Below are 25,728 nucleotides of genomic sequence, written 5' to 3'. Positions count from 1 at the left end.
CATAGCATAACATCACATAACATAGCGTAACATATAAAGGTTGCATGATATTTAATCATTAAAAGTAGACAAAAGCACACACATCCAAATGAATTAAGTACGAATTAAGTATTGTATGAGACTACAATTAAAAAACATCACTAATACTTTAAGTATAAACTTCCTAAATGAATAATGCACATGAGCAGAATTTGTGAACTCTAGACTATCACAAGTTGTTGGCCTATATTTCATAAACTAGGTTCTCAGAAACTCCCTAACAATCTCTCTCCTTTGTTCACTCAGACACACTCACATCATGCCAAATAAGGCATTTCTTGAGGGCGGTCATGCTGTCTTGAACTCCTCTCTTGTAAGCGAGTGTGACTCAAGGAATCATCATAATGAGTTACAGAGCTTTACATCTACAGCCAAACAAACCCGCTGAACACATCGCAGAGCCTGAAGTGACCGGCAGCTGTAGGGAGGAAACTCTCTGACTCACTGGAACAACTATATAAATCTGTTTACAGCGGCAGTCGTTCTCCGGTGCCCGCTGGAGAAGATCAGTGTTTCCCACCCACACCCCGAACGCTTCTTTCTGTTTTAATCCCAACACCTCCACTGTTGACTGGAAATGTCGACACGTGACCGAGGGCTCACATGAGGCCAGTCGGCCAGCATGAAGACACGCCTGAAAATGTAAAGGCAACTGAAGTCTACGTACAATTATATGGTCGCTTAGTCCAAAGAGGCATTCAACATCAGGCTATAGATTGACTGTTAACTATCCACAAATGACCGTAAACAATTTAGCTAATTCCAATGTATTCATGTATATATATACTCATTGATTTAAATGCAACCATGCCAAGATATGCTTTTTAATCTCATGCATTTTTTTTCTGTGTAGGATTTATTTATTATGTATTTGTAATTTGGAGGTACCTTCTGGCGTGGAATTAAAATAGAACTGTTCCAGGAAGTATCCAAGCAGTGTGTTTCCAATTAGCTGCTGTATCGAGTCCAGACAGGACATGGGAGAGATGGAATAATTTAAGTGGGTTAATCAACAACACCAGGAACATGGGCAGTAACAGAGTATGAGTCTTTCAGTTTGGGTTAACTTCAGGAGGGAGATGTGTATGGTTGGCATCATGTGCCAACTCACCCATGCCTGTTGCATGACATTAAAGGGATAGTTCAACCAAAAAATAAAACACTTACTCAACCCTAGGTTGTTCCAAACGTGTATAAATGAATCTGTTCTGATTAACACAAAGGAAGATATTTGAAAGAATGTCAGTAACCAAACAGATCTCATCCCCCATTTACTGCCATAGTAGGGAAAATAAATACTATGGGAGTCATGTTTGGTTACTGAATTCCTTAAAAATATCTTCCTTTGTGTTTAGCAGAAAAATGTTTTATACAGGATTACTTTGGAACAATCCGAGAGTAAGGAAATGATGACAGAATTTTCATTATTGGGTGAGCTATACTTTTAACAAGGACATCTCATAGAGTTCTATTGTTTCTATTGTCAGGCTAATTATATGTCCTAATTCAACCCCTGCCCCAAACCTAACCCTCTAAAACATGTGCACGACATTAGATTTACACTCATTATCTATAACGTTTATAAGCATTTTTAAGTAGTCACGAGTCCATGAGTCCATGTTCAACAGGTTTCACTTTTTTAGTGAGTACATTTGAACACAGAGGTTATTTTGGCGCATGCACGCACGCACGGACACACACACACTAATCAGATTGAGATGTGTGATACTGCTTCAAGCTCTGACTGATAATATCTTTGAGACAAGTATGAAAGAAATACCACAGTTGGTTAAACTAACCACAGTTTTATTATGTAAAAGTGTAAAAATCTGAATATTTTTGGCAAATGAATCACCTTTTCTATTACTATATTTCTAATGCACATTTTGTGGTTAAACTATGGTTAAATTTCCTAAAATCATCCTACACAGAATAAAAGTTGGGTGGCACTTAATCCTAAAGTGAGAGACAACTAGGTATATTATAGCCGATAAATCATAAATCATTTTCTCTGTTTAAACTTCTCCAGCTTCAGCTCAAATACAGTACAGTACTATTTTTCTGTTCTGATCATTCACTTACTTTTATTAGCGAAAAATTGTTGATGTACATATATATTTATGAATGTGTAAAATATAGGAACAAAAACATCTGGTTTGAAGCCGACTGCTGTGAATGCTTTATGTCTTAAGTGTGAAGTGAAAGTGAAAGTGACCAATTTGTCAGTTATGGTGACCCATATCCGAGATATACCTCTGCTTTTAACCCATCCAGAGAGTAGTGAACACACATACACCGAGAGCAGTGGGCAGCTATCGCTGCAGCGCCCGGGGAGCAAGTAGGGGTTAGGTGCCTTGCTCAAGGACACCTCAATCGTTTCCCGCCTGACCTGAGGATCGAACCGGCAACCTTCTGGTCACGAGTCCAACCCTCTAACCATTCGGCCACGACTGCCCCCTATTCGGCCACGACTGCCCCCTATTCGGCCACGACTGCCCCTCTTCACGACTGAAGACCTCTTGCTCTGGAAGAACATCTATTATTTGTTTATTAAATAAGAAAAACATAAGAAAAGTTTGAAAGTTAAATAATTGTTAACCAGTGTAAAGTAGGCCTAGTGCATGATTTTCAAGGGGGGAAAGAGAACTAATGGTTACCTAGTTTTCTGCCATTAATGATTTCAAATAAAAGCAGTTGTCAACTTTTTGTCTTTTGTTTTATAGTCTTAGGGAATTTAGTAGTTATATTTAGATACTGCATTTTGACCATATATCGGCTTATGTGTTAAAGAATTGTTGGTTATCATTATCGGCCAAAATGTACATATTGGTGTATCCCTATAGACAATTTAAATCATGACTGTGAAACAAAAACACAGACAAACCACCCTTACAAAAAATACCATGGTTTTATTATGGTAAAAGTGATGTAACCTTTGTCTTTTGGAGGATTGATAACCATTTAATATTATTCTTATTATTCTAAACCATGGTTACTACAGTCAAATAATGGTCGATTTCTGGTAACTATGGCTGTAGGCTACTAGAAATAGCATTATTGTTCTTGTGGTTACCATGGTTAGTTGCCACCTGAGCTAAAGTGAACTCTGAAGTGAAAGACGAAAAAAAATGCTGAATAAAACACCATCTGAAAGATAAGTCGGTCAGTCGATGTTCTGGCTAATGACTTACGTCATGACGGACATTAAAACGGAGTCTATTAGCTTTTGGTCGATTGCCTCACACCTACAGCGGCGACAGGTGTAAAAACTGAGACCCAAAGGAGATTCTGAGTTCATATTCAATATAAGAGAGAAAGGTCAGTCGATTTAATTCCGAGTTTGGCTGAAGTCCAAAGATCGCAGGGACTGATTTCTGTCAGCCTAAGCGCAGTGACGTCACAAGGTCAATTTCAAGAGTGAGAAAGAGCTCGAGCTCAGCTTTCAAAAGCGTCGCGACGGTCACCTGAGGTAACAGATGTGATTCAGTTTTTCACGGACCTAACAAAAGTAAACTGCTCGCCAAGGTCTAAAAAACAGTACGTTTGAAAATTAGGAAAGTAATTCAGTAACTTACACAGGTTCTCGTTTAAAACTCGACATGCAACGTATGAATCTTTGCTTCCCTCTGCTGGATAGTCTTCAGTTAGGTTACTCGACTTCACACTGCGCAGAACGATGATGTCATACGCCGATTGGTCTACGCAGCGACGCATGACTTTTTCAGACGACCGTTGTTTGTCATTAGATACATTTTTATTCTAAATATATATTTAAATTGAATTAATACAACTTTTTTAAACTGTTCAAGACAAAAAAAACAATTTGTCAAGTCATCATCATTTTCCAGTAATCACTGTGATTGGTCCATCCGGAACAACGCTGCAAAAAGTAAAACGTATCACACGACAGGCGTTTCCGGTATGCAGACCGGTACCTGAGCCCCAACCATTTAAAAAAATTATATTTAAAAAACGTAAAATAATTTCTTTACAATTTAGAAATGACTCTTGCAACAGGATACAGAAAATTATTATTTCGAGGCAACTTTATTCCTAAAACGCATTTTTAATCTTACATTCTGATAAAATGCATCTAAACCAATCCTCACTCTGTAGACTTTTTTCCCTTTACGTATGGATCGGACAGTGGAAAGTGAGACGGAAAATTATGGGATGAGAGAGAGGGAATTGGAGGCCGGGAAAGGACCACGAGCCGGAATTCGAACTCGGGTCGCCGGAAGTTCTGATGCACAATATGTCGGCGCACGGTCAACTGGACTTGGCGGCGACTTCTTTTTTTTAAGTCATTAAAATTTAAGGTTCTGTTTAATGGTACTTGGTTGAAAGTTGTGTTTACAATTAAAAGTGATTAAATAAGTTGAGTAATAGCATTGACAAGCAATATTATTAGAAATTCTTTTTTTAAGCAGCAGGAATTCCAGAATGACAAAAAAAGGAGAAAGAACACAAAATGTTTAATTATTTTTAATTATACACAGAGGACAAAAAAACAGATACACACATTCAATGTTTCAGTCAAAAGATGTGGCTTTCTGTGCATTAAAAGTGCGCTTTCAATCAACATACAATCCTATTTGGCAAAACCTTTCAGCATTACACTTGTCCCGCAATTCAGCTGCAAACCACTTCACCCAGAACAAGCACTTACTTTTAATAAACCAACTTACTTTAACTTTCACAAAACACATACTAGTTCATCTCAATGAGCTCAGCGCCCTTGAGATCGCATTTGCTCAGAGAGTTTGAGGATATCCAATATGGATAAGTAGCTTGTTCATTTGATGCTGTTAGAAAAAAACATCAGAACAAACACACTGTTATATAAAGCATCTCTGATGCAGATAAAGACTGGGCACTTCAATTCAGAGAACATCTTCCATCATTCACTTACAGCATCGCTAGCTGTGAAAACTAGATTTTAGTGGAGAAACATCAATTTCAGATTATTGCACATAAAATTTGCTAAAACTTAAAACCATAATAAAATCAGAAGAAAACAGACAAACAAACAATTAAGATAATGTGCACATATGAAATTAATAAATTAAATACCCTAAAACTGAAATGCAGCAAAACATAAAAGCATTAAAATATTGTGATTAAAATAATCTGACCTTTACAATTAAAATCTTAATATATTATCTCCACATTATTATGGTTTCACATAGAAAAGTACTGAGGTGTCTTTTCTATTTATTCGGTTACATTTATATTGGATATTTTCTGTTCACTAAATATTAGCTACATAAATATCTGAATGAATCTACATCCCCTGTGTGACCTGCTGGCAGTAGATGTGGCTGTATATTACAGTTTCCATTTTGAGTACTTGTATATGCGACTCTGATTCTTCCTTCAGCTTCGGCTCTTTCAGAAGGCGAATCAGGGAAATTTACACGAATGGAAACTTTTTCTGCAGCCGATGTAAAGTGGCACAGATTTCTTAATATCTGATTTTAGCACACTGGTCATTGGTCAACTGATGAATCCACAGGTTTTTTTTATCTGTCCACGTTTGAAATCCAACAGTCATCAGTTTTCCATGTCAACTTCCACCCTCTTTGATTTCAGTTTTGTTGCCTCATCTTGAAACAAAGTCACCAGAAGCGAGTCATCAGTACCGTGTTTGATAGCCACTGAAACATGAAGTCTATAATGTTAATGGCAGTCCATACAGGCGCTGTCACTTGTGTCCACGTAGACTCCAGGTCGAGCTTTGTGTTCTGCGGTGATTTTTGTAACGCTGACGAAGCACAAAGTCATAATTGGAAGTGGTGCACATGGCATAAAACACATTAGCTTTCTCCGGGATCAGCAACTCTACAAAAGATAATGACATTTATTTATTTAGTGACTGCTGAAGAATGCTTGAATATACTAAAGGAAAAACACATGGGAACTCCTTCAATATGGTTCTAAGGTTGTTGAAGTTCACCTTTGTCGTCAGAAAGCACTTGAGTGAGAGTGAAATCCTGGCAGTTCATGTCCTCTAGGTTGTGCTTCTCCAAGGCTCTCTGAATCACATGAGCCATCTTGTCCTGGCTTGTAATCTACATTTAAAATAATTGTACAGTTTTAACAATTGGGTACAGCTATTAAGCCCCTATATATAAATAAGTGGAGACCAACTTACCAAAATACTTTTATACATGTTGCCGTTGTTGCCAAATTCCACACTGACCCTGACGATACATGAATCAGCAACCTGCTTGTTGTACAACGGATGCGGGACTGCCTGCTGTTGGAGGGGAGACGATGAAGACGATGAAGATGATAATATCGATGATGACGATGATGCAGATGACGTAGGGGAGGGGCTTTCACAGTTCATTTCCGACAGATCTCCATGTAAGGAACCTCGGAAGGAGGCGGGCGGAGTTCGAGACGACGGGGGCGTGTCCTCTGAGATGTCCTGACAAGATACAGATGGCGACTGTGAAAGGGAGAATAAAGTAAGTCAAATTGATGATGTCTAAACAACCATAAAGCGTATTTAATAACGTAATCATTTTTATGAACAGGTCTGTGTGTTTACCAAAACTGTTTGAAATGAAAGATAAATTGGAGTCCAATGTAAACGTCACAGGCCGGCGGTCTAATCTGATACACCGTGTTCTGTCAACCTCATTATAGATCACACCTTTTGTTGATAGTGTAAACATGAAGTACTTTATGACAACAAGGTTAAAGAAAGTCTTGTTCGTGAGAAAAAATTTCAGGCAATAAATACTCTGAATAATTTTTTTTTTTTTCTGTCTGGACCTATTCATTCACTTTTATAGTGTATAATTCTTTAAATTTATATTTTTGTGGAGTATAAAACATGGGTCTAATCTTGATAACTTAAAAATATACATTGTAAAGACGCTTAAAAGGGATACTTCACCCAAAAACGAAAATCCTATCATTGTTTACTTACCATTAGATTGTTCCAAACCTGTATACATTTATTTGTTTTGCTGAACAAACAGAAAAATATTTGAAAGAATGTCAGATCACACCCACCATTTACTGCCATAGTAGGAAATATGAATACTATGGGAGTCAATATGGGGTGAGACATTTATACAGGTTTGGAACAATCTGAGGGTGAGTAAATAATATCAGAATTTTCATTTTTGGATGAACTAACTAGGTCAGTTTCACATTTAGTTTGATTGCCTGGTCCGAACCTTGTTTGATTGCTCCCCCTTCCCCCTGCACCCGCTGGACTGTGTTCATATTATTATTTTTGGGTCTGAACCGCGGGTTGTTTGCGTCATCAACCTGCAGCTGTTTCCCGTCGCAGGAGAAGGCGTAAAATGCATTACGTTGCTCGCGTCACTTTTATACATTTATGTTTTGAACCGTTAGTTTGGTTTCCAACGCCTCAGTACGTCTGTGAATGTACTGCAAATGCTCTTGAGAACGCTGAAGGTGAAGAAAAATGAGATAGCCTATAGATTACTGCTCTCTGCTTGGAGGACGTCAGTCACGCTTGTCAGAAAAGTGAGTGAAACACACAAAAGCAGACCCCAGACCTCCCTTTTTAAGCGGACTCGGATACAGTTCGCGGGTGCGCACCCGTTCGGAAGACAGCGTTCACATCACACAAAGAAACGAACTCTGACGTGTATCGTACCCGGGTGCGCACCAAAAGTGATTAAACAACTGTCCATGTGCTCCTTCTGGATTGGAATCTCAAGGTTTGAGGTCATAGACAATTTAACATTATAAATTGTCTGTTGTGCTGCTCTGCAGGTTTTTTTTGTACCTGTCCTTTGTATCTAAGGGGTGACATGTTGGGGCTGCTGAGATCTTCCATCTCTGAACCACTGGAGCCAGAAGACGATACACTGATCTGATCTCCCAGACTCTTCTTAGAGAGATTCTCACCACCTGACAGCAATCTAAAGAGAGCAAGAGAGAAGCATGTCAGATACCGAGAAGAAATGTACAGACACATTTTAAGATCTAAATAGACAAAGCAAAACATCCCGCATCTTATAAAAACAATTCCACTCACGAGGTGAGTTTTTTGGAGAAGAGTCGATGGCTCCAGGGGTTTGGAGAGCTGGGACTGGGGTCAACAGGAGGCTCCAACTCTCTTGACAATTCATAGCTAAACGGGAAAAAAACAATATCGCAACTTAAAAACCTTCCTTCTTTTCATGAAATGAAGGTTTCATTTCTGTTATGAAAGTCATCTCACCTCTTCTGATCGGAGAGGGGTATCCCGCTGTTGATCCAAGCACCAATGTGAGGATGTGTTTGGAGGGTGTAGTGAGCACACGATGCCTGCAGCTGTCTGATCTGAGACAGAATCTCAAACTCCTGAACGCAGAGAGGAATAAGAAAGCTGCACATCAATACTATGAAATATCAGCTCTGTTCTGAACCTAAGAAGCTGGCTAGCTAGGCAACCATCTAAGGGAGCGTTGCATATCTCCTTTACAAGTAACACTATCCCAGAATGCATTGCAGTGAGCTCAGTGATAAAATAATCCAAGATGCCAGAAAGAATGAATGGCAGACATAAATATACTTGGATAAAAAATATTAAGAATTATATCAATACAAACAGAACATTTGACTTACTTTTCTACGCTTCTCAAAGTTAATGAGACCCTGTGAAAGAAAAGAGAAAAACAACCGTTTTCATTCACAAATTAAAATTCTAAACTATATACACATACAGACAACATGAATTTAAGTCTGATCGAAGTGCTTCTAACCTCTATGTTATCACTTAGTGCCGTGTCCAGCATGGTGAGAACGGTCAGGTAAGTGCCCAGGTACGGCACTTCACCACTAGTCGATGTCTGTCAAAACATAAACATCAGGCCAATGAATTGGAATGCATGAATGCAAACACGTATGCATACTCAAAAAGAAAAGCTTCCTCTTATCGCTTCCACTTTAAAAGTGTTTTTGTGGTTTATGGGAGTATAAATATCTCAGGAAGAGGAACAGGCTGTTGAGTGGCGATACATGTGATAACATCCGAAAAATAGCGTTATACTTAGACGCTGTGTTTTTTTTACTGATGTGTCAGCACTCGGCAGATTCATGTAAAGTGGTGTTCTTGAGTCAAAACCTAAAAGCAAGTCAGCTGCGACAGACAAATTCATACTTCCTTGACTTTCGTAACAGCATAGTCTTTAATCACAAATGACAGCTTTATATGTGTAGGATGCAGTTTTATATGTCCCAGTGGCTTTGAATTATTGTGAATAAACCACAGATATTGACCAATCAGCATCAAGGACCAGAATTGCCCATTTTCTAAAATAATATTGGTCAATCTTACCATTTGTTTAGATGCAGGACTTGGCTTTGGAGGCACGGTGTCCACCTCTGCTGCCTGGTTTCCTTCCTATCAAACATTAAATGTATAGATAAGATATATATGTTGTGTACGATATATCATAGCACAATATCACGAGACAAAAAAGCTATTTTGTAGCGCTGTGATGATTTTAATGATGTCTGGTTGAGCTGCCAGCGTCTTATGTGTCAACACACATAATGTTTTGATAATGTGAGCTGAGTTATTCCCTTATAGACTGGATAAAACCAAACACAACCATGCATATACACAACACATTTTAGATAAGAGTATGAACAGCTTTAAACAATCGTTCAGGCAAAAAGCTTAAATGAATCGCTTTGGAGGACGTTGAAAGGCAATATCTTACAAGATTAAGTCCATTGATTTAACAGAACTGACTGAAGCAAATACGATTAAAAAAATCATAATGATTTTCTCACAAACGAGATGACTGTGCATTTTTAACCTCATCTGGTCACCTCATCCATCCCCCTATTGATTTACTCCTCACACGCAAGCTGCAGAATGAAATATGGTCGGGAAAATCTCAAATATTGCCTGATAGCGTTTTTAAGAGCAGCCAGCGGACGAGAACACAACTGAATCTTATCAGTTTTCAAACAATGCTATCAGCTCCTGTTGGATTGAAAGCATTATGCTAAAGCAATAGAGGCGCCTGTTTGCGTACTGCAGGTTAGGTTATAACTGAATTTTCACTCTGTGTACACGTGAAGGTCCTTAGAAGGTTCTGAAGGTCAGATAAGTGAATGGGTAAATCAGAGATCCACACCTCAACGAAGATTTCTCTATTTGTCAGCACACAGTTCTCATCGGGAAAGGTTTCGCAGAGATTATCAAATACAGCAACGCTCTCCCTGAAATCAGAATATTCATGAATTTAAAAAGTATATTGAGCAGGAAAGTGTGTGTGCTTTACATGAAAATGCAGGTTTATCATCTACCTGCTGATTGCTGCCCATGTTTTCTTGAGACGGTAGACAGCGTTGGATTGAAGTGCAGATAAGATGGCTCTTAAAGAGGAAAAGTTCTTCAGCTGACGGCACTCCTGGAATTATATTACAAGCGTTAAAGCCAGTACATAAACACATTGCAGCTAAATATGAGTGTCACTCCTCTAGTGTTTGCTCACTGCTGTGCTTAACACACAAAATTTGCTTATTTATGGGTAGGGTTGGGTATCGTAAGACATTTTCCTATTCCGGTTCCATTTACACTTTTTTTTTACTATTTTACCATAATTGAATGAAGTGATGCTGACTGTAATGTAGTAAGTAATGTTGAGTAATGCTAATCCATCAATCACATGTGCTTTAAAGTTGATGTTTTTACACTCATCAATAACATCCAAATAGTCTGATGAGGGCTATGACACTTGCTCATTCATTTCAATTGATTCATTCATTTCTCAAATTTCATTATTTTCCCCAAACTAAAAAATGTTTTTTAAACGGTCATTTACAGTGAATTAAAATAAGTATTTTCATTCATTCATCATCACTCTTGAAATGACCTGTACTCTAAATAATCTAACACTCCTATGTACATAACAACAGCAGCCTAACGGTCCATAGGTTGATCAGTATGTAAATGCCAATATAGTAATATATATGTAATTTAGTGGCGGCAAGAGCTGCGCGCTGCCAGTATGTTTAAAGTCAAACAAAACAATGTGGCTAGTTATCAAGGAAAAAAGGAAAACGTTGTGTCCGGCGAGATGAGGCGCGAAGCGTCTGTAGATTGCCCGTAGAGTCAATAATGTGTTCGGCGAAGACCAACCGAAAGACCCAATGAAAACAATGTTTGGTTTATGACATAATTTAAGGGAAACAGTGGTGCAAGGCTCCTCCCAGTGCTTGGCCACGCGTCATACCAGAACCAAAACTAATAAATTGCGCTCGGTTCCGGTTCTTTTAAAAAAACAGACTTGGTTCTGGATAAGAACAGGTTCTCGGTTCCAAACCCTATTTATGGTTGTGACAACTGCATTCTTTAACTGAATTAATTCTCTCTTTTTTTGGACACTTTCACTGAGAAAAAGTGATTTTGTTTAATCTTTTTTATATGATCAAGATTGCAAGGTTTATACACACCTGAGCCACGGAGATCCACATCTCAATGATCTTTGCCCTCTGTGTCGGGCTGCTTTGAGGGGAGGACAGGGAGCTGGGTGCGGAGGTGGCAGGTGGGCACAACAGTGAGGTGATCACACAGTTTGTGACGGCGTTAAACTGAGAAATGGTGGCACGGACAGTGGGCGCTAGATCCCGATTCTCTTTCTTGTCTCTCTGAGACCAAATGCAGCCAAGGCAGTGAAACGGAACCACTTTAACAAAGAGCTCCTGAGAAATAAATGGAACGAGAAAACTTAAGTAGGGGTCATTCATGATGACTTTCCTTTCGTGGAACTTCGTAAACTTTAAAAGCATAATGTAACTTTCAGAACTACCCATTTCAAAAACAGCATTTCATCAAACTTGTGACATCACAAAAAACACTCGTAAGACGCAAGATTTACACCTACAGCATCCAACATCGTGAGCTGCTCTGCAATGTCTTGTGTAGGGAACTCCAGAACATTTCCCATCTCCTCTGTGTCCTGTGTTTCCACAGTTTCCTCTGTTGTGGGCTTCACTACAGAGGGAGCACAAACTGATGATGATGCGCCATCACCCGTCTGCGTATCTGTTTATGCAAAAATATTTATTTAGCTACAGAAAGAACACTTCTTTGTGTGTATGTGGGTGACGAGTCGTAAGTGAAGACTAGCCTTCTGTCTTAAACGCTTTGAGAAGTGCTTCGGCTTGATGAGCCAGACGTCTGAAGCACAAGCGATGACGCAGATGAACGCCGAGCAGACGCAGAGCCTGGTGATCCGGAGGGTCCCGGAGATCTTCGTGATACTCGTCTAACCACAGCCGGATCAGACGGGGCAGAGTGCTAAACAGACGCACTTCTTTTTAGAGTTTCATTGTGACAAAGTGACAGTAAAACAACAGAATGAATAACTAACATGAATAACCGGTTCAAAGCAAGCGTGTATAGGGCCTGTCCTTGTAATTATGGTATAGTCAACAAATACCAATAAATTGTACAGTTTAGTCTTACAAGACGGTTTGATCATAACACCCCTGACCAATCAAAATCAGAGAAACGTGTAAAATTTACCTCCTGACACGGACACTTTTGTCCAGATTGGTGTCCACGTCCTCTCTATAGAGACAAACACACATGTCCAAAGTTAATATTCAAAATATCACAAACGTCCTAAAACCTTGCAAAAATTGTTCAGACATGGATTGGTGTTTTTTAAAGAATTAAGAATATGAATATTGCTCCTTTTTCAGTTGATGTTTTGAGTACTTGGAAACCAACACAGAAATGTGTCATAAGACCTTAAAGCCTTTCATGGCCTTTTATCTTTATTTATGCTTAAACAGAGCACAAAGGAAAGTGCTCTTCACATACAACAAAAGCAGCAGCAACGTCGGACTAGTCGAGTGCAACCTGTTCTGTTCCTTTACACCGATTCAATGATCTGTTTGGTGTGACTGTCACAGGCATTATAGGTGTCTGGAAAACATACTGAATCTTAGAAAAGGAAATACGGGCTTCCTCTGACTTCATTTCGGCACACATTGTCTTTGTTTTAAAAATTCCGCTGTGTCTATAGAAGTCTTCATATTTCTATATGTCAAAAATTGGAATTACAGTATACCTTACTGTTCCTACATATAGATGTGATTTCCCTGTAAGTCCAAATTTATATAATGCAAACGTGAAACGCAGATATTAGCTTTGGGTGGGTTTCATTTGAATGTTTTTCACCTGTATTTAGTTGTGCTATTGCTTGTAACTTGATTATTTACTTATATTTGACTACTGACTATTTACTTGTCTTTAATAATATTTGAAATGTGTGTAATTTTATTCATTAACGTTACATAGGTGAAAAACAATGAAAAAATGATCTCAGCCTCAGTCCTGTGAGATTGCGACCCATTACAAATTGAAATCTTTAATCACGTGCTTTTGTTCTACTGCTCACCTTCGAAACAGGAGCTTGACCAGAGTATTTGTGTCTGTAAAGGCTCTGTAAGTGGAGAGAAAGATTTGCATGTAGTCTGGGTCAGGGCACTCTGGGTTCACCAGTTCTGTCACGAGACGTTCCAGAGGGGCCGCTTTTATCCTGCGGACCTTCAGTGTGCGGTACTGCATGAAACCATTGACACAATCGCTTCCGGCCGCGTCCGGCACGGGCTGGATGGGCTCTCTGTGAAGAGTGATCCCATAAATGGCCCCATCCTCTACCTCCTCGCCCCACTCCTGCACCGGGTCCTGAAAACACACATAAACCCAATTGGTCATCATTCAAGTCATGATCTTGTTAGATGAAAAACGACAAAATTGCAGTGCCCTTGTTTCTAAGAACTGACGGCATGCAACGCCCTGACTGACCAAACACGTCACCTGTACAGGGAGAATATACAAAATAGGGCCTCTTCGGAAAATACAGGCAAATGGTTAACCAAATTACAACTCAGTGAGCATGCTCTATTTTCACTGGCTCGGACAGACAAAACATCAAGTTCTCACAACAGAGTGACTAAGTGTACCAATTATGCAATGGCCAAATCGATCTTTTATTTTGAAAATAAAAACAATCACATCATTTCTCAATTTCTCACACATGATAGGAGTTGTTATTTTAAGAAAAAGACAATATATTTATTTTTGCTTCATATGGGGTAAAATACATGTAAAGGTTTGAAACTCTGCCACTTCCTTTCAAAAATCTCCCTTTGCTATGTAGTAAAAATTAAACCTGAATGATTTGTATAGCAAATAGAACATCCTTCCTCAATGAATGCCATGCAGCTGTGGGCGAATAAAAAGAAGTGATGAGTTAAAACAAAGACATATTGTGACTCATTGGAGTAAATTAGGTCCAGTGTTGTCCCGTACAGAGCGAACAGGGCTGTTGTTGACTGTGACCAGTAAACATGACCTCAAAACGACTGGCCCGAGAACAAACTGACACAATGGTGTCACCTCTCACAGCTGGGACAAAACAAGCCAAACTATTTGACCATTTCAGTACTTAAAAAAAAAGCACAGGTTTTCAGACTCAAATATATTTACCCACGAAAATGGGTGCTTCACGGTCAAGGTCCTCAATATATAAAATAAAACAAATATTAAATGGGGCTCTATAATATTGAAGAAAAAACATTATGCCTCATGTGATATAATAACGCTCAGTTTGTATGATCAATAAAAATTATATTTAAATATATTTAAGAAATGAACTATGTTTCGCATTCTTACTTGGAAAAGACATGACTTTCTCCGTCTTGTCAGTCTATCTGCAATCTCAACTGATCTAAAACTTAGACTACACATAATTATTTATATCAGTTATTGCAACCCATTGTGATGTGCACAATATTTCAATAATTTCCATATATTTTTCCAGACATACGATTAACTATAATAAAAAACAGAACTATGATATTTACATAAACATAGCCTACACTTCTGTAGCTGGTTTAGTCCCATGTGGCATACAGCAGTAACACAATTAATAATATGTAAACCACATTTTAGGAAAAACACAAGAGATCAAGAACTCCCTGTTCCTTTAACAAATCAGTTGCTGTGCATGTTTCACAGAAACTCCAGTCAAGCAAGACAAGAGACTTTCAAAGCCAAAACCTCGTTTCTACTGTAAAACTGTAATGGTATAGAGATAATCTTTAACCACAGAAAACATGACAGGACAGACGTGAAACAAGACACTAAAGGCTGTAAAATAGCTTACGGTGGGTATCTGAGAACAAATACGAAGTCAGCTCTATTGTGAGAGGGAACAGTAAACTCGTCCACACCCTCTCTCTCTCTCTCCTGTAAGAACTTATTTCAGTTGTACCCTCAGGCCAACACATGATAAACACAAAGCTAATATCACATCTAATTGCAAAACCATTGAGCAAAGTTTAATGAATGGCAGAATCCCATGAGCTCGTGCAGAGAGACTACAGTGCGGAGAGCAGGACATTCGAAAACTGAGGAAGATTTGTACGGAACACAAGACGCGTTTCAAATCTCTTAACACTCAAACCATTATATTTATTATTTTAACTATGAGCTGTATTTATAATGTGTGGAGACTAAATTACTTCAGAAAATCACTTACCATCGTGAACTGCCATTTTCCCATGTTTGCCGCTTTCACTTCAGCCGTACAAAAGCCGTTTAATGAATAAAACTTTCCATTAGAACAGAAAAACAAAACTTCGTTAAATAAAATCCTTCGTCAGTTTGTGACATACTGGATTGTCTTGACAGGCAGCAGCGATGGTTAACTTAGCGAAGCGCTGTTTAATTTTTATTTACATTAAATAAAATAAAGAGTTAAAAGAAAAAAGACATGTTTTCACGTTGTTTCATTGTGGAGACAGTCGGTTCTGTCGCACTTGTCTTTGCAGACAGTGCACCTGTCAGACTGCTTTAAACGGCCAGTGGGTTGGTCTCCATACGACGAGGCAACTTGGTTCATGAATATTCATTACGTTACGATGACGCATTCGCTCATGAATATTAAACACGTTCAGAAAACGAACTGCGCCTAAACATATGATAATTTAAAACATTTACACATGACTGCTGCCTATATCGAATTCTTTGTTTTTATTTATTTATTTATTTATATATTTTTGTTGTGATAGAGTTTGTATATGGACAAATTCCTCCTCTCCATAAACGAAAGTATTAAATAAAGACTTTGAAAAATTGAAAATAAATCGATCAGAAAACATAGGTGTAATCACTATTATGTTGGCAACATTATTTTATAAAAATATAATCCCCAAATGAAAATGTATATGTCACAGCAGCACATACCAGACAATATTTTATAAGTAAAAAAATGAAGTAAGAAACACACATAAAACCATTCAACCACAATAGTAGGTCAATTCAACAATCAATTATTAATTTACATTTATTCAATTGAAACTTATGTCTCTAAGAAATCTAAAGTCTAAAATTTAGAAAAACTGTCAGTATTTTACTTGAATGATTATTGTGTTGATCCTACTCTGGATGGTCTATTCACAAATAAACCAAGTTTTCATGAAAAGTACAAATGAGTCTGACGCTGATGTAACCTTGAATAAAAATTATAATAACTGAACAAGACCCTCTTAGAATCCTTAAACTCAAATGATCTGAATTGAACAAAAAATGATTGTTGGTTTCTGGCTATAAAGCGAGTATCTGTTCTCTCTGATGTGGATGTGAAGCATGCAATGGCATTCGTGGATCCCCCCACGCTCACACAGACACAAAAAGCTACAATGGGTGATGATGAAGTTGCTACTGACACGTGAATTTACTCATAACCATTCACAATAGCACTCATATCTGAGACAGAGGTCACACGATGATGTGTGGACACTCAAACATGCCAACAAACACACACACACACACACACATACACGCATGTCAAACAACTATAAGTAGACTCAGATGAGGGACTGAGCCCATGTCATTTCTGCTTAAGATAACAAAACATATTTGCCAGTTATAGCCTGTCAGCACTTACCTCAGTGTGTTCCTCAAGATCCAACAGATGGAAGCTTCTCAGCCAAACGCCAGGTTCCTCGTCCATCTGCACATCCACATGATGCCCAGCCTGGCACAGCCGATGCCGCATCCTGCCCAGTCGTCCTCGCATACCTCTCTCTCCTCCGGACACCACCAGAGAGGATCTCATCCCCCACTTCTGAAGTATATTCAACTAGAAAACATTGTTTTTTTTAACTATCACTTTGCATAGATGTACAAATCATGGAATTTCAAAACACAAAGAAACATCTTAACTTTTAGCGGTTTTAGATTTAATGATATTATTTGAGAAATGCTCCGGATCTGAATGGTTGAACATTAATATAACAGATTTAATAATGAAATAAAAGGTCTAAACTTGGAGCATTAAGTCCTATTAGAAAAAAATAGTGGGATAGACTTACTGTGAATGGTAGTCCTTATCATGTGTGTTGTTTTCTCTGTAGATCGGATTCTTATGAGATGTGATGCAGAGAATCTGATGTCTTCTGCTGAAATGAGGAGGTGATTTAAACTGCAGTAACCCTGCATCTTTCCATCATTCTACGTGATGACTAACATGCACATGCCAACAATAAACTGATTGTCTAGAGAAGCTAATGAGCTGTCAGTTTGGTTCATTTCACTCGTTGCTTCCTTTCACAACCACAGTCTGTCCTTTTTCTGACATCGTTAAGATGTTCGTTTTAATAACCAGTGAATGTTCAATTGCGCACGTGTTTAACATATCTGCACTACACGTGACACGTAGAAGCATGACATGCAACTTCTTCAAGATCTACGTGCATTTCCACCAAACTTATACATACTTTGCATGACTCTAAACAATTAAAGTGGTTCTATTGTTTTTGCATTCATATTTGGCATTTTTGTTACAACAGAAGGTATACATTTACTGAACAGCGTTTGACACACCTGTGAGTCTCTTTCTAATCACAAGACTGAATTTGCGACTGAATTTCTCATATTTTATAAGATATATGGTCAGTTTTTACCTTATTTTTAAACACATGTGCGTCCAATAGACAACATTGATTTGTGTATGTTGTGAGGAAACAAAACAAAAGGCCACGCGGCGTGACGTAAAATCGCGGGTACGTTTCCCAGAAGCGCGCGGTTGCCAGTCGGCAAAATTTAGATGTCATTAAATAACACAAATTAGGTAAATAATACATACCTTTTAAACATAAAATAACAAAATTATTTCTGTATTTTTAAACTAGCATCATATACAGATGTAAAGTATGTTTAACAGCAAGCTAAAATACAACAATTTATGAGACATATTTCTGATTGTTTAGGCTAATAATATTTTTTTCTTTAGGATGATAAAAAAACGAACAATATTAAGAGGAATTTGATTTTGGCTTTCAAGAATCATATTAGATAATAATTGTGAATAATAATTTATTAACAGAACAACTTGGAATCACAATGGAAACGCGATAAACTAGCGCATGCGCATAATATACTCAACTTATTAACTTTATTTGTCTAAGATCAAATATTTTGATCTTTTTCATCACACAAACACACACACACACACAGCCCTGTTGTACTGTACATGCATTAGTGTATCTGAAGTGTTATGTATCAAGGTTAGACAATCTAAACATATCATCAGAATGATGTTTTGCTAAATATGCTGAAAAAACAATTCTGATAATAATCATTCGATCTTAAAGAAATGTTTTTGTTATGAATCAGCTCTAAAGAAATTGGTTCTTAGCAAAGATAACTGTGATCTGTTATGACAAAATATTTGAGATCTGAGAAGTAGAGGAAGCCAGACGATTTTGCATATGTGTTGGTAATAAATCATGAATAAGATCAACAACAGGAATGTACTGAGAGCTACTATGTATTTGGAGCACAAAGGTTCTTGATGTTCCTCACAACATTTTTCAGATTGTTTGCTGAGAATTGATCTCCGTCTTATCTTGAACGCAAGCAGGTGTCGCCTTAGGATTGAGGTATTCAACAGGTGTCACGTTAACTTCATAAGTTGTGTCTTTCGTCTTGTATGAACTCGTGCAGAAGATTTTAAGCAGATCATACTTTTAATGAACTCAAACTGTGCTTATACACAAGACAGAACCTTCCACAACTAAGGAATAAAAATTTCAGCTAAAGTATCTGGATCAGATCAGATTTTTTCTTTGCTCTTTTTAACACGTGTCCTCCTCTTGGTCTTTGCGTCGATGATCAGCTGCGACCGGTGCTTTAGGATGGCACGCGTGACGACATCAGCCTCGTCCTCGCCTCTTTCCTTCTCATCTGTTGACAGAGAAGATGTCAAGTTTCTTTTGTACATTTGGATAAACAGCATTCTTTAAAGTGTAAGACCAGACTCTCACACGCTGCACACGTCAATGTGTTCTGGCCCCTGACACCTTTAAATATTGAGTGTAACACGGTGTATCAGAGATCAATGGTTATGTTCTCATAACATGAAGTATTTGTACGTGTTGTGTGAGTACTGGAGAAGATAACAAGACTTTCTTCAGTTCTTAATTCACACGCCGGTGATCACTGGGCAATAGTGGCGAAATTTCCCCAAATCCGTCGATTTGTAAGTATAATGGTGTTTAGGTGTAATGTTGAGGTGCAGACCGTGGTTATGTTTGGCTGTGAACAGGTGTGGTAGCTCACCATCAAAGAGGTCCAGTTTCTGAGCCTCGGGCAACTGAATGCGTGTGTTCTGCTGGGGCAGTTTCTCTTCCATACTGGCTTGAAACTGAAGGAGATCACAGAAACATACAAACGCTGTCAACTGTTTCGTATTAACAATGTAAATGATGTGATTTCAAGGTCTTCCTGTAAAAAAATGAACACGATAAGAGGATTCTCACCTCATTTTCTTCCATCTCTTTCATGACGGTTGCCAGATCTTTGCCCTGCAGATCCTCCTTCAGCAGTATCATTTTTTGTTCGGCGTCAGACAGCAGTTGCAGCACATATTCTTCTGAGTCTGGGGTCAGCTGGGGTCCCGGCTGCTTCGTCTGCCAGCAGAAAAATATGAATTCGCCTCAATTAACTACCTTATATATACAGTTTCACTGTAAGTCAGTGTAACTGGATTTCTTTCATAACTTCATACACAAATTATTCCAGTGCACTTAAACATTGAGTCTTTCATTTCATCTACAAAAACGTACACAAAAACAATACCAGTCAACATTTCTTGGTGCATGTGTCATTTTCTATCCCATTATTATGACTCACTTGGATTCCCCTTAAATCATCTATAAATATTTACATGAAATTCTAGGAAACACTTTGCAGAAACCGTATAGATAATATGTGAACTCGTAGTACTTGAAATTGTTGACATATTTACAGATGAATGAAACATAGTCGTGAAGTGAATCGTGAAACGTTTGTCATGTTATTGTACAGCATTTTGAACATTATGTACCAGCGGCATATGCTGCAGTTTGTCGCCGAGATGCTGAACTCCAGCCCTGACGGAGCCGAGTGTACGCGTGAGCCACTCCAGACGATCTTTAGCCGCATCCAGACGCTGCTGCTCGTCCCGAAGATGACGCTCACATTCCTCCAGAACCTGCTGCTCACTAAAACATCCAAACATGAACATCAGTTGTGTTTCAATGAAATTTGATGAGAAATGTTTGAGTTCATATTGAGATCTTCAATAATATTTACATTTGATTGACTTTGTTTAGATCTCTCTTTCTTTTCTCAGGAAAAATATATGAGACTTCAGTAAACTATTTCATTTTCTCTCCATTTAATCTCATTGATATCCAGGAGACAGATCTGGGGCCTCATGTATCAACGCCACGTTGCATATGGCAGCTTTCATGTCACTGTCGGATGTACTAACAGTGAAATTAACGTGAGAATGTGCATTTACAGCTTTGTCCGTACGCAATGTTTTAGTAAGAATTCAATGCAATTCTTTGTACATGAGACCCCTGGTCTGTGATTCACTGTCCCATAAAAGAAAATCTGGCAGCTGGGGCACAAAAGAATACCGTTACAGTTTATATCACTAAATTTCAAGTTTTTTCTTGTAAATTGTAAAAAAAACTTTTTCTGCAATTTGACTTTTTCGATAGCATATTTCCCTGTTAAAAGTCCCGTAAAAAAGGAACATTTCTGGCAGCTGGGGTACCAGAAAAAATCTACACGTAATATGTTTTTTTCTTGTAAATTTTTTGTCTTTTTCTGTTTGAAAATAAAAATGATTTTTTTACCGTATACTGTAATCATAAAGCACAGGGTCTCACCTTGAGAGTTTAGTTTCTCCTGAGTATTTAATATCCTGAAAGTGTTTCTGCAGCTCATTTTTCTCTTCGTTTAACTGAAGAAGAGTTCTCTCATTTTCTGCCTTCATGTTTTCCAGATGTTTCTGACTTTCTTCCTGAGAGATAAATCTGTCCACTATTTCCTGTTTGTGAAATGATAAAATAAATGACATATGGTTACAGTATGAAACTAGATTTGCAGTATTGACAACTGACTCAGGACACAAACTAATATGCTGGACAACAATTCGAAATTGAGATTTTACATCATCTGAAAGCTGAGGAAATAAGCTTTCTATTGATATATGGTTTGTTGGGATAGGACAATATCTGGCGGAACAACAAATGTTTACAAAGCTGGAATTTGAGGGTGCAAAAAAGCAAAATATAGAGAAAATCGCTGTAGCAGGCCATCCACTTACAAAAAGTAAGTTTTTATACATTTACGGAAGGAAATTATGTCTTCATGGAAAATTATCTTTACTTAATATCCTAATGATTTTATGGCATAAAAGAAAAATCTGTCATTTTTACCCATACCCTGTATTTGTGGCAAGTACTAAATATGTTCCCGTGCAATTTTATACTGGTTTTGTTGTCCAGGGTCACATATAAGAAATACAACATGTAATTACAATTCAGTAGGCAAAGATTGCAATGACTCGATGAATCAAATTATCAACATAATCATGATAATGTTGAATTAATGAGCAGCTTTAATCTTAAAAAATAAAAAAGTATAACGTTTGCGAATACCAAAAGAGTTTTCTACAAATCAAAGCTTGAAATTAGTTTTTAAAATTTAGGGTTAGAAGTGTAACAAACTCCTAACACCGTAACCGGACGCTTCACTCGGCATTGTCCAGTCTGGACAAAATGTAAAACTATAATGGGTTCTAATGTCTTATCGCATTGCGTCGCGTCCGGTGTAAGATCAATTCTATATAATCGTTTGCTCCTCACCTGTGAGTCTGTGACCCCGATGGCATCTTTGATGCGCTGGTAAGCTTCCTCGAACGCAGACATGGTTTCCTCTTCCTCCCCGACTCCAGTGGCACTGCGCTGGGCCTCGCTGCCCATCTCATCAGGGTGCATGGGTGCCCTCTGGGGCTAATGGACAGGGATAGAAATCATAACCCAACATTCTCACAACATATTTTGAGAGCGGTTGCTAGGGTGGTTACTAGGGCTTTGTAAGGTGTGATGGATGATACTCACTCTTCTCTCCATCCTTTCTGCATGAGCCTTCATCTCCTCCGCCTGTCTTTTATAGTGGGAAAGGATTTTCTCTCTCTCTCTGCGCTCTCCGTACACCTGCTCCTCGTGAAGCTGGTGCTCAGCCTGCACACACACAAACACACACACAAACACACTTCAACAAATGTCAGGCTGACATCTTTACCTGTTTGCTATGGGTATTAATCTTACAGTCGTGAAACGTTCCTCTGATGTTTTTACCTTAGCAGACTCTCTAGAAAGCTGAGGGTCACTGTTCATGACCTTCAGTTCTTCGAGTTCTTGTGCTTGTTGCTGGATATCTGCCTCCAGCTGGTCCAGCTGAGAATGAAATGTCAGACTCTCCTCCTATAAAAAACAGGACCGAAGCAACCTTAGTCCCAACCAAGGAACAATGTGTAATGGACTACAGGAGGCAGTCTGTTGGGTTTGAACTCATCCATACGTCAGCTCTGTTACCTGCAGGTGCTCTTTCAGTTTGTGGTATCCCCGCATGATGTGATCTGCTTCATGGCATTTCAGTTGAGCTTTCTCAAACCGGTTTTCCAGTATGCGTAATGTCTACACATTAAAAACGTATACCAGCATTTAATCATTCGTATTTTCTGAGATGTGTTGTTAACACATCTAATGTTCATATCAGAGAAACAGTTAACTACAGAGAAGAGAAAAGGACAGGGAAGGACAGGGAAGGATAACCTTTTGGCGAGATTGATCGGCGGAGTCCCCTTCTTTCTGTGAATGAGGGCAACATGATAGTTACCATCACTCCAGAAGATATAACTGAAGTGTGTGAGTGTGTGTGTATGTATGTTAGGGACAGTATTGCGCTTTTTAAACTCATTTAAAGTGTAATGAAGGTAATTGAGTATAAATGTCTTAAAAGGTGACATGAATATATCTGATTGATATTTAAACCTCTAATATGTGATCCTGGACGACAAAACCAGTCTTAAGGGTCAATTTTTCGAAATTGAGATTTTTACATCATATGAAAGCTGAGGAAATAAGCTTTCTATTGATATATGGTTTGTTAGGATAGGAGAATATCTGCCGGAACAACAAATGATTACAAAGGTGGAATTTGAGGGTGCAAAAAAAGCAAAATATTGAGAAAATCGCCTTTGAAGTTGTTAATTTGAGGCGCTGTAGCAGGCCAGACACTCACAAAAAGTAAGTTTTTATACATTTACGTTAGGAAATTTATTAAATATCTTCATGGAACATGATCTTTACTTAATATCTTAATGATTTTGGGCATAAAAGAAAAATCTTCAATTCTTATCCTTACCTTGTATTAGTGGCGATTACTAAAAATGTTCCCGTTCTAATTAAGACTGGTATAGTTGTCCAGGGTCACATATGGGGTTCATGTATATAAAATCTCTAATTTTTTATTTTGTGGAGAAAAATAACCTGGTCATTTCTTGGTGAGATTCATGTCCCAATATTTAGTTTATTCCAATTGAACGATCAACATACCTTGTCCTCTTCTTCTGGTTTCTGGACATCGGGCTGAGAGCTGCTGCTGGCTGGCATCAAGTTTTGATTCTGGAGCTTCAGTTTGTCTAAATGGCGTCTGTGAGTCTGTGTGGTGTGTTTCAGAGCGTTGAGCTTCTTCATTTTATCACATAGCTTCTGATCCAGCACAGTCTGAGCTGCCTGCACAACAAAGATTTCGCAGATCTTTTATGGAGTAATATTCCATATAATTGTGAACAAAATATTTCTAACAAAAAATGAATCCTGGTTTGAAATAACATATTGAAAATCCAGATACAGAAAAGGACCAGATCGATTCTCACCTTCCCAGACATGTTTGAGAAAGCGGCTCTCTCCACCCCATAGCTCTGAAAGGCCTCTCTGATAACCTGTTCATCTCCCTGTGCATTAAAACCAAATTCTTACATTTACATTCATGCATTTGGCAGAGGTTTTTAACCCATGACCTTAACACACACAAAAATATTGCATCACCGGATGTGCGTTAGTTACATGTTTAATATGAAGGTTGATTTGAAGGTGTTAGTGCTCATAACATACAGCAAGGGACTTTGCCAGCTTCTTGTGCAGATCTTTATTTTCCTGTCTGAGCTGTATGACGGTGTCTCTATTCGTCTTGATTGCAGATTGAGAGCTTTCTAAATACACGTTTTTGTCTCCCTCTAGCGGACAGTACAAAAATAAAAACCAGAAAATTAAATGTCATGTCATACAATATTTATAATAATATACATTTATAGAGCTCTTTGTTTAATGAACCCAAAATGCATATATAAAATTATTGAATATTTAATGAAGCCATTTTAATTACAAACACGTCAGACTGTACTATTATAACGTAATATTGACCAACTTAAAAAGAAATAATTAACAACGATTAATTATTAAAACAGACAATAATAGTGCAATGTAATAAAAAAATTACCCACAATTCTTCTCCGTTAAGAGGGTTCAGGGTTCACTCAAGGTTAGAATATGAAACTTACCCAGAAGTTGATTTTTTCGCTGTAGTTGAGTGATTTGATCATTGAGATGGGGCGCGAGCCCCTCTGCCATAAACATAGTCGTCATTTTTATTAAAATATATCGTTTATAAAGTTTACAGTTGGATTTATCTCCCCATATTACCGCGGTCGATACAGGTTCACTTGTTTCTGTAGCTCGTTGCCTAGCAATTTAGCCACGCTGCATTTCGGCGGAGCGATGACGTCACGCGTTCCCGACACCTCGGAGATATTTCCCACTTCAACACGGAAATTACGTCTTGGTTTAGTTAGTAGCATTTAACTTTTAGTAAGATTAAAACATCAATATTAGTTACATAGACATATGAACTATCAATAAAACAGTTTAACTAGGTTACGTGTTAACATTAAAACAGCGCCGTTCCAGAAATACATTCCGGGGGAGGTAGGAAATACTCTAAATCCGACGTGTGTAGAATTGTATTTCAATTGCGAACTATTTGTAAAAGTATACACATGAAAGTTACACAGCTGTCTGTTATGTACGATAATTCTGTAAATTTTCCTGTAATAAAGAAAATAGCTTTTCCTGTAGCTCAGTGGTAAGAGCATTAACAACGCAAGGTTGTGGGTTCGATCCCAGGGGATTGCAAATACCTATGTAAAATGTATAGGATAAAGCAATGTAAGTCACTTTGGATAAAAGCGTCTGCCAAATGCCTAAATGTAAATGTAA

The 25,728-nt window shown here is 38.1% G+C and overlaps 2 protein-coding genes across 5 annotated transcripts; both read right to left on the bottom strand.

Moving 5' to 3' along the window:
* Positions 1 to 4,508: 4,508 nt before the first annotated feature.
* Positions 4,509 to 18,031, bottom strand: rgl3a (ral guanine nucleotide dissociation stimulator-like 3a). 3 transcript variants are annotated; one of them, XM_056751385.1, is made up of 19 exons: positions 18,013 to 18,031; positions 17,422 to 17,505; positions 16,995 to 17,189; positions 13,437 to 13,726; positions 12,557 to 12,601; positions 12,159 to 12,328; positions 11,913 to 12,073; positions 11,482 to 11,730; positions 10,333 to 10,436; positions 10,161 to 10,245; positions 9,350 to 9,415; positions 8,775 to 8,861; positions 8,638 to 8,667; positions 8,252 to 8,373; positions 8,066 to 8,161; positions 7,814 to 7,949; positions 6,194 to 6,493; positions 5,996 to 6,110; positions 4,509 to 5,880 (listed from the first exon to the last, which is right to left on the bottom strand). In XM_056751385.1, exons 3-19 carry the CDS (start codon positions 17,163 to 17,165, stop codon positions 5,744 to 5,746), a joined length of 2,364 nt encoding a protein of 787 aa, XP_056607363.1. In that variant the 5' UTR covers positions 17,166 to 17,189; positions 17,422 to 17,505; positions 18,013 to 18,031; the 3' UTR covers positions 4,509 to 5,743. The 3 variants fall into 3 exon arrangements, with proteins under 3 accessions (XP_056607363.1, XP_056607362.1, XP_056607364.1); XM_056751384.1 differs by lacking the exon at positions 18,013 to 18,031 and having other exon boundaries at positions 17,422 to 17,660; XM_056751386.1 differs by lacking the exons at positions 16,995 to 17,189; positions 17,422 to 17,505; positions 18,013 to 18,031 and adding an exon at positions 15,585 to 15,898.
* A 247-nt stretch (positions 18,032 to 18,278) lies between these two features.
* Positions 18,279 to 25,600, bottom strand: odad3 (outer dynein arm docking complex subunit 3). 2 transcript variants are annotated; one of them, XM_056750405.1, is made up of 14 exons: positions 25,014 to 25,599; positions 24,568 to 24,689; positions 24,330 to 24,407; positions 24,007 to 24,186; positions 23,224 to 23,259; positions 22,984 to 23,085; positions 22,747 to 22,872; positions 22,507 to 22,629; positions 22,252 to 22,398; positions 21,271 to 21,431; positions 20,436 to 20,592; positions 19,870 to 20,019; positions 19,670 to 19,754; positions 18,279 to 19,294 (listed from the first exon to the last, which is right to left on the bottom strand). In XM_056750405.1, the coding sequence occupies exons 1-14, from the start codon at positions 25,096 to 25,098 to the stop codon at positions 19,164 to 19,166; spliced, it is 1,683 nt and encodes a 560-aa protein (XP_056606383.1). In that variant the 5' UTR covers positions 25,099 to 25,599; the 3' UTR covers positions 18,279 to 19,163. The 2 variants fall into 2 exon arrangements, with proteins under 2 accessions (XP_056606383.1, XP_056606384.1); XM_056750406.1 differs by lacking the exon at positions 23,224 to 23,259 and having other exon boundaries at positions 25,014 to 25,600.
* Between the last annotated feature and the right edge of the window lie 128 nt (positions 25,601 to 25,728).

Source organism: Triplophysa dalaica, chromosome 6 (assembly GCF_015846415.1).
Source record: "Triplophysa dalaica isolate WHDGS20190420 chromosome 6, ASM1584641v1, whole genome shotgun sequence".
Lineage (NCBI taxonomy): Eukaryota > Metazoa > Chordata > Actinopteri > Cypriniformes > Nemacheilidae > Triplophysa > Triplophysa dalaica.
Note: the sequence above shows the minus strand (reverse complement) of the source record. Positions and strands in the feature narration are given on the sequence as shown.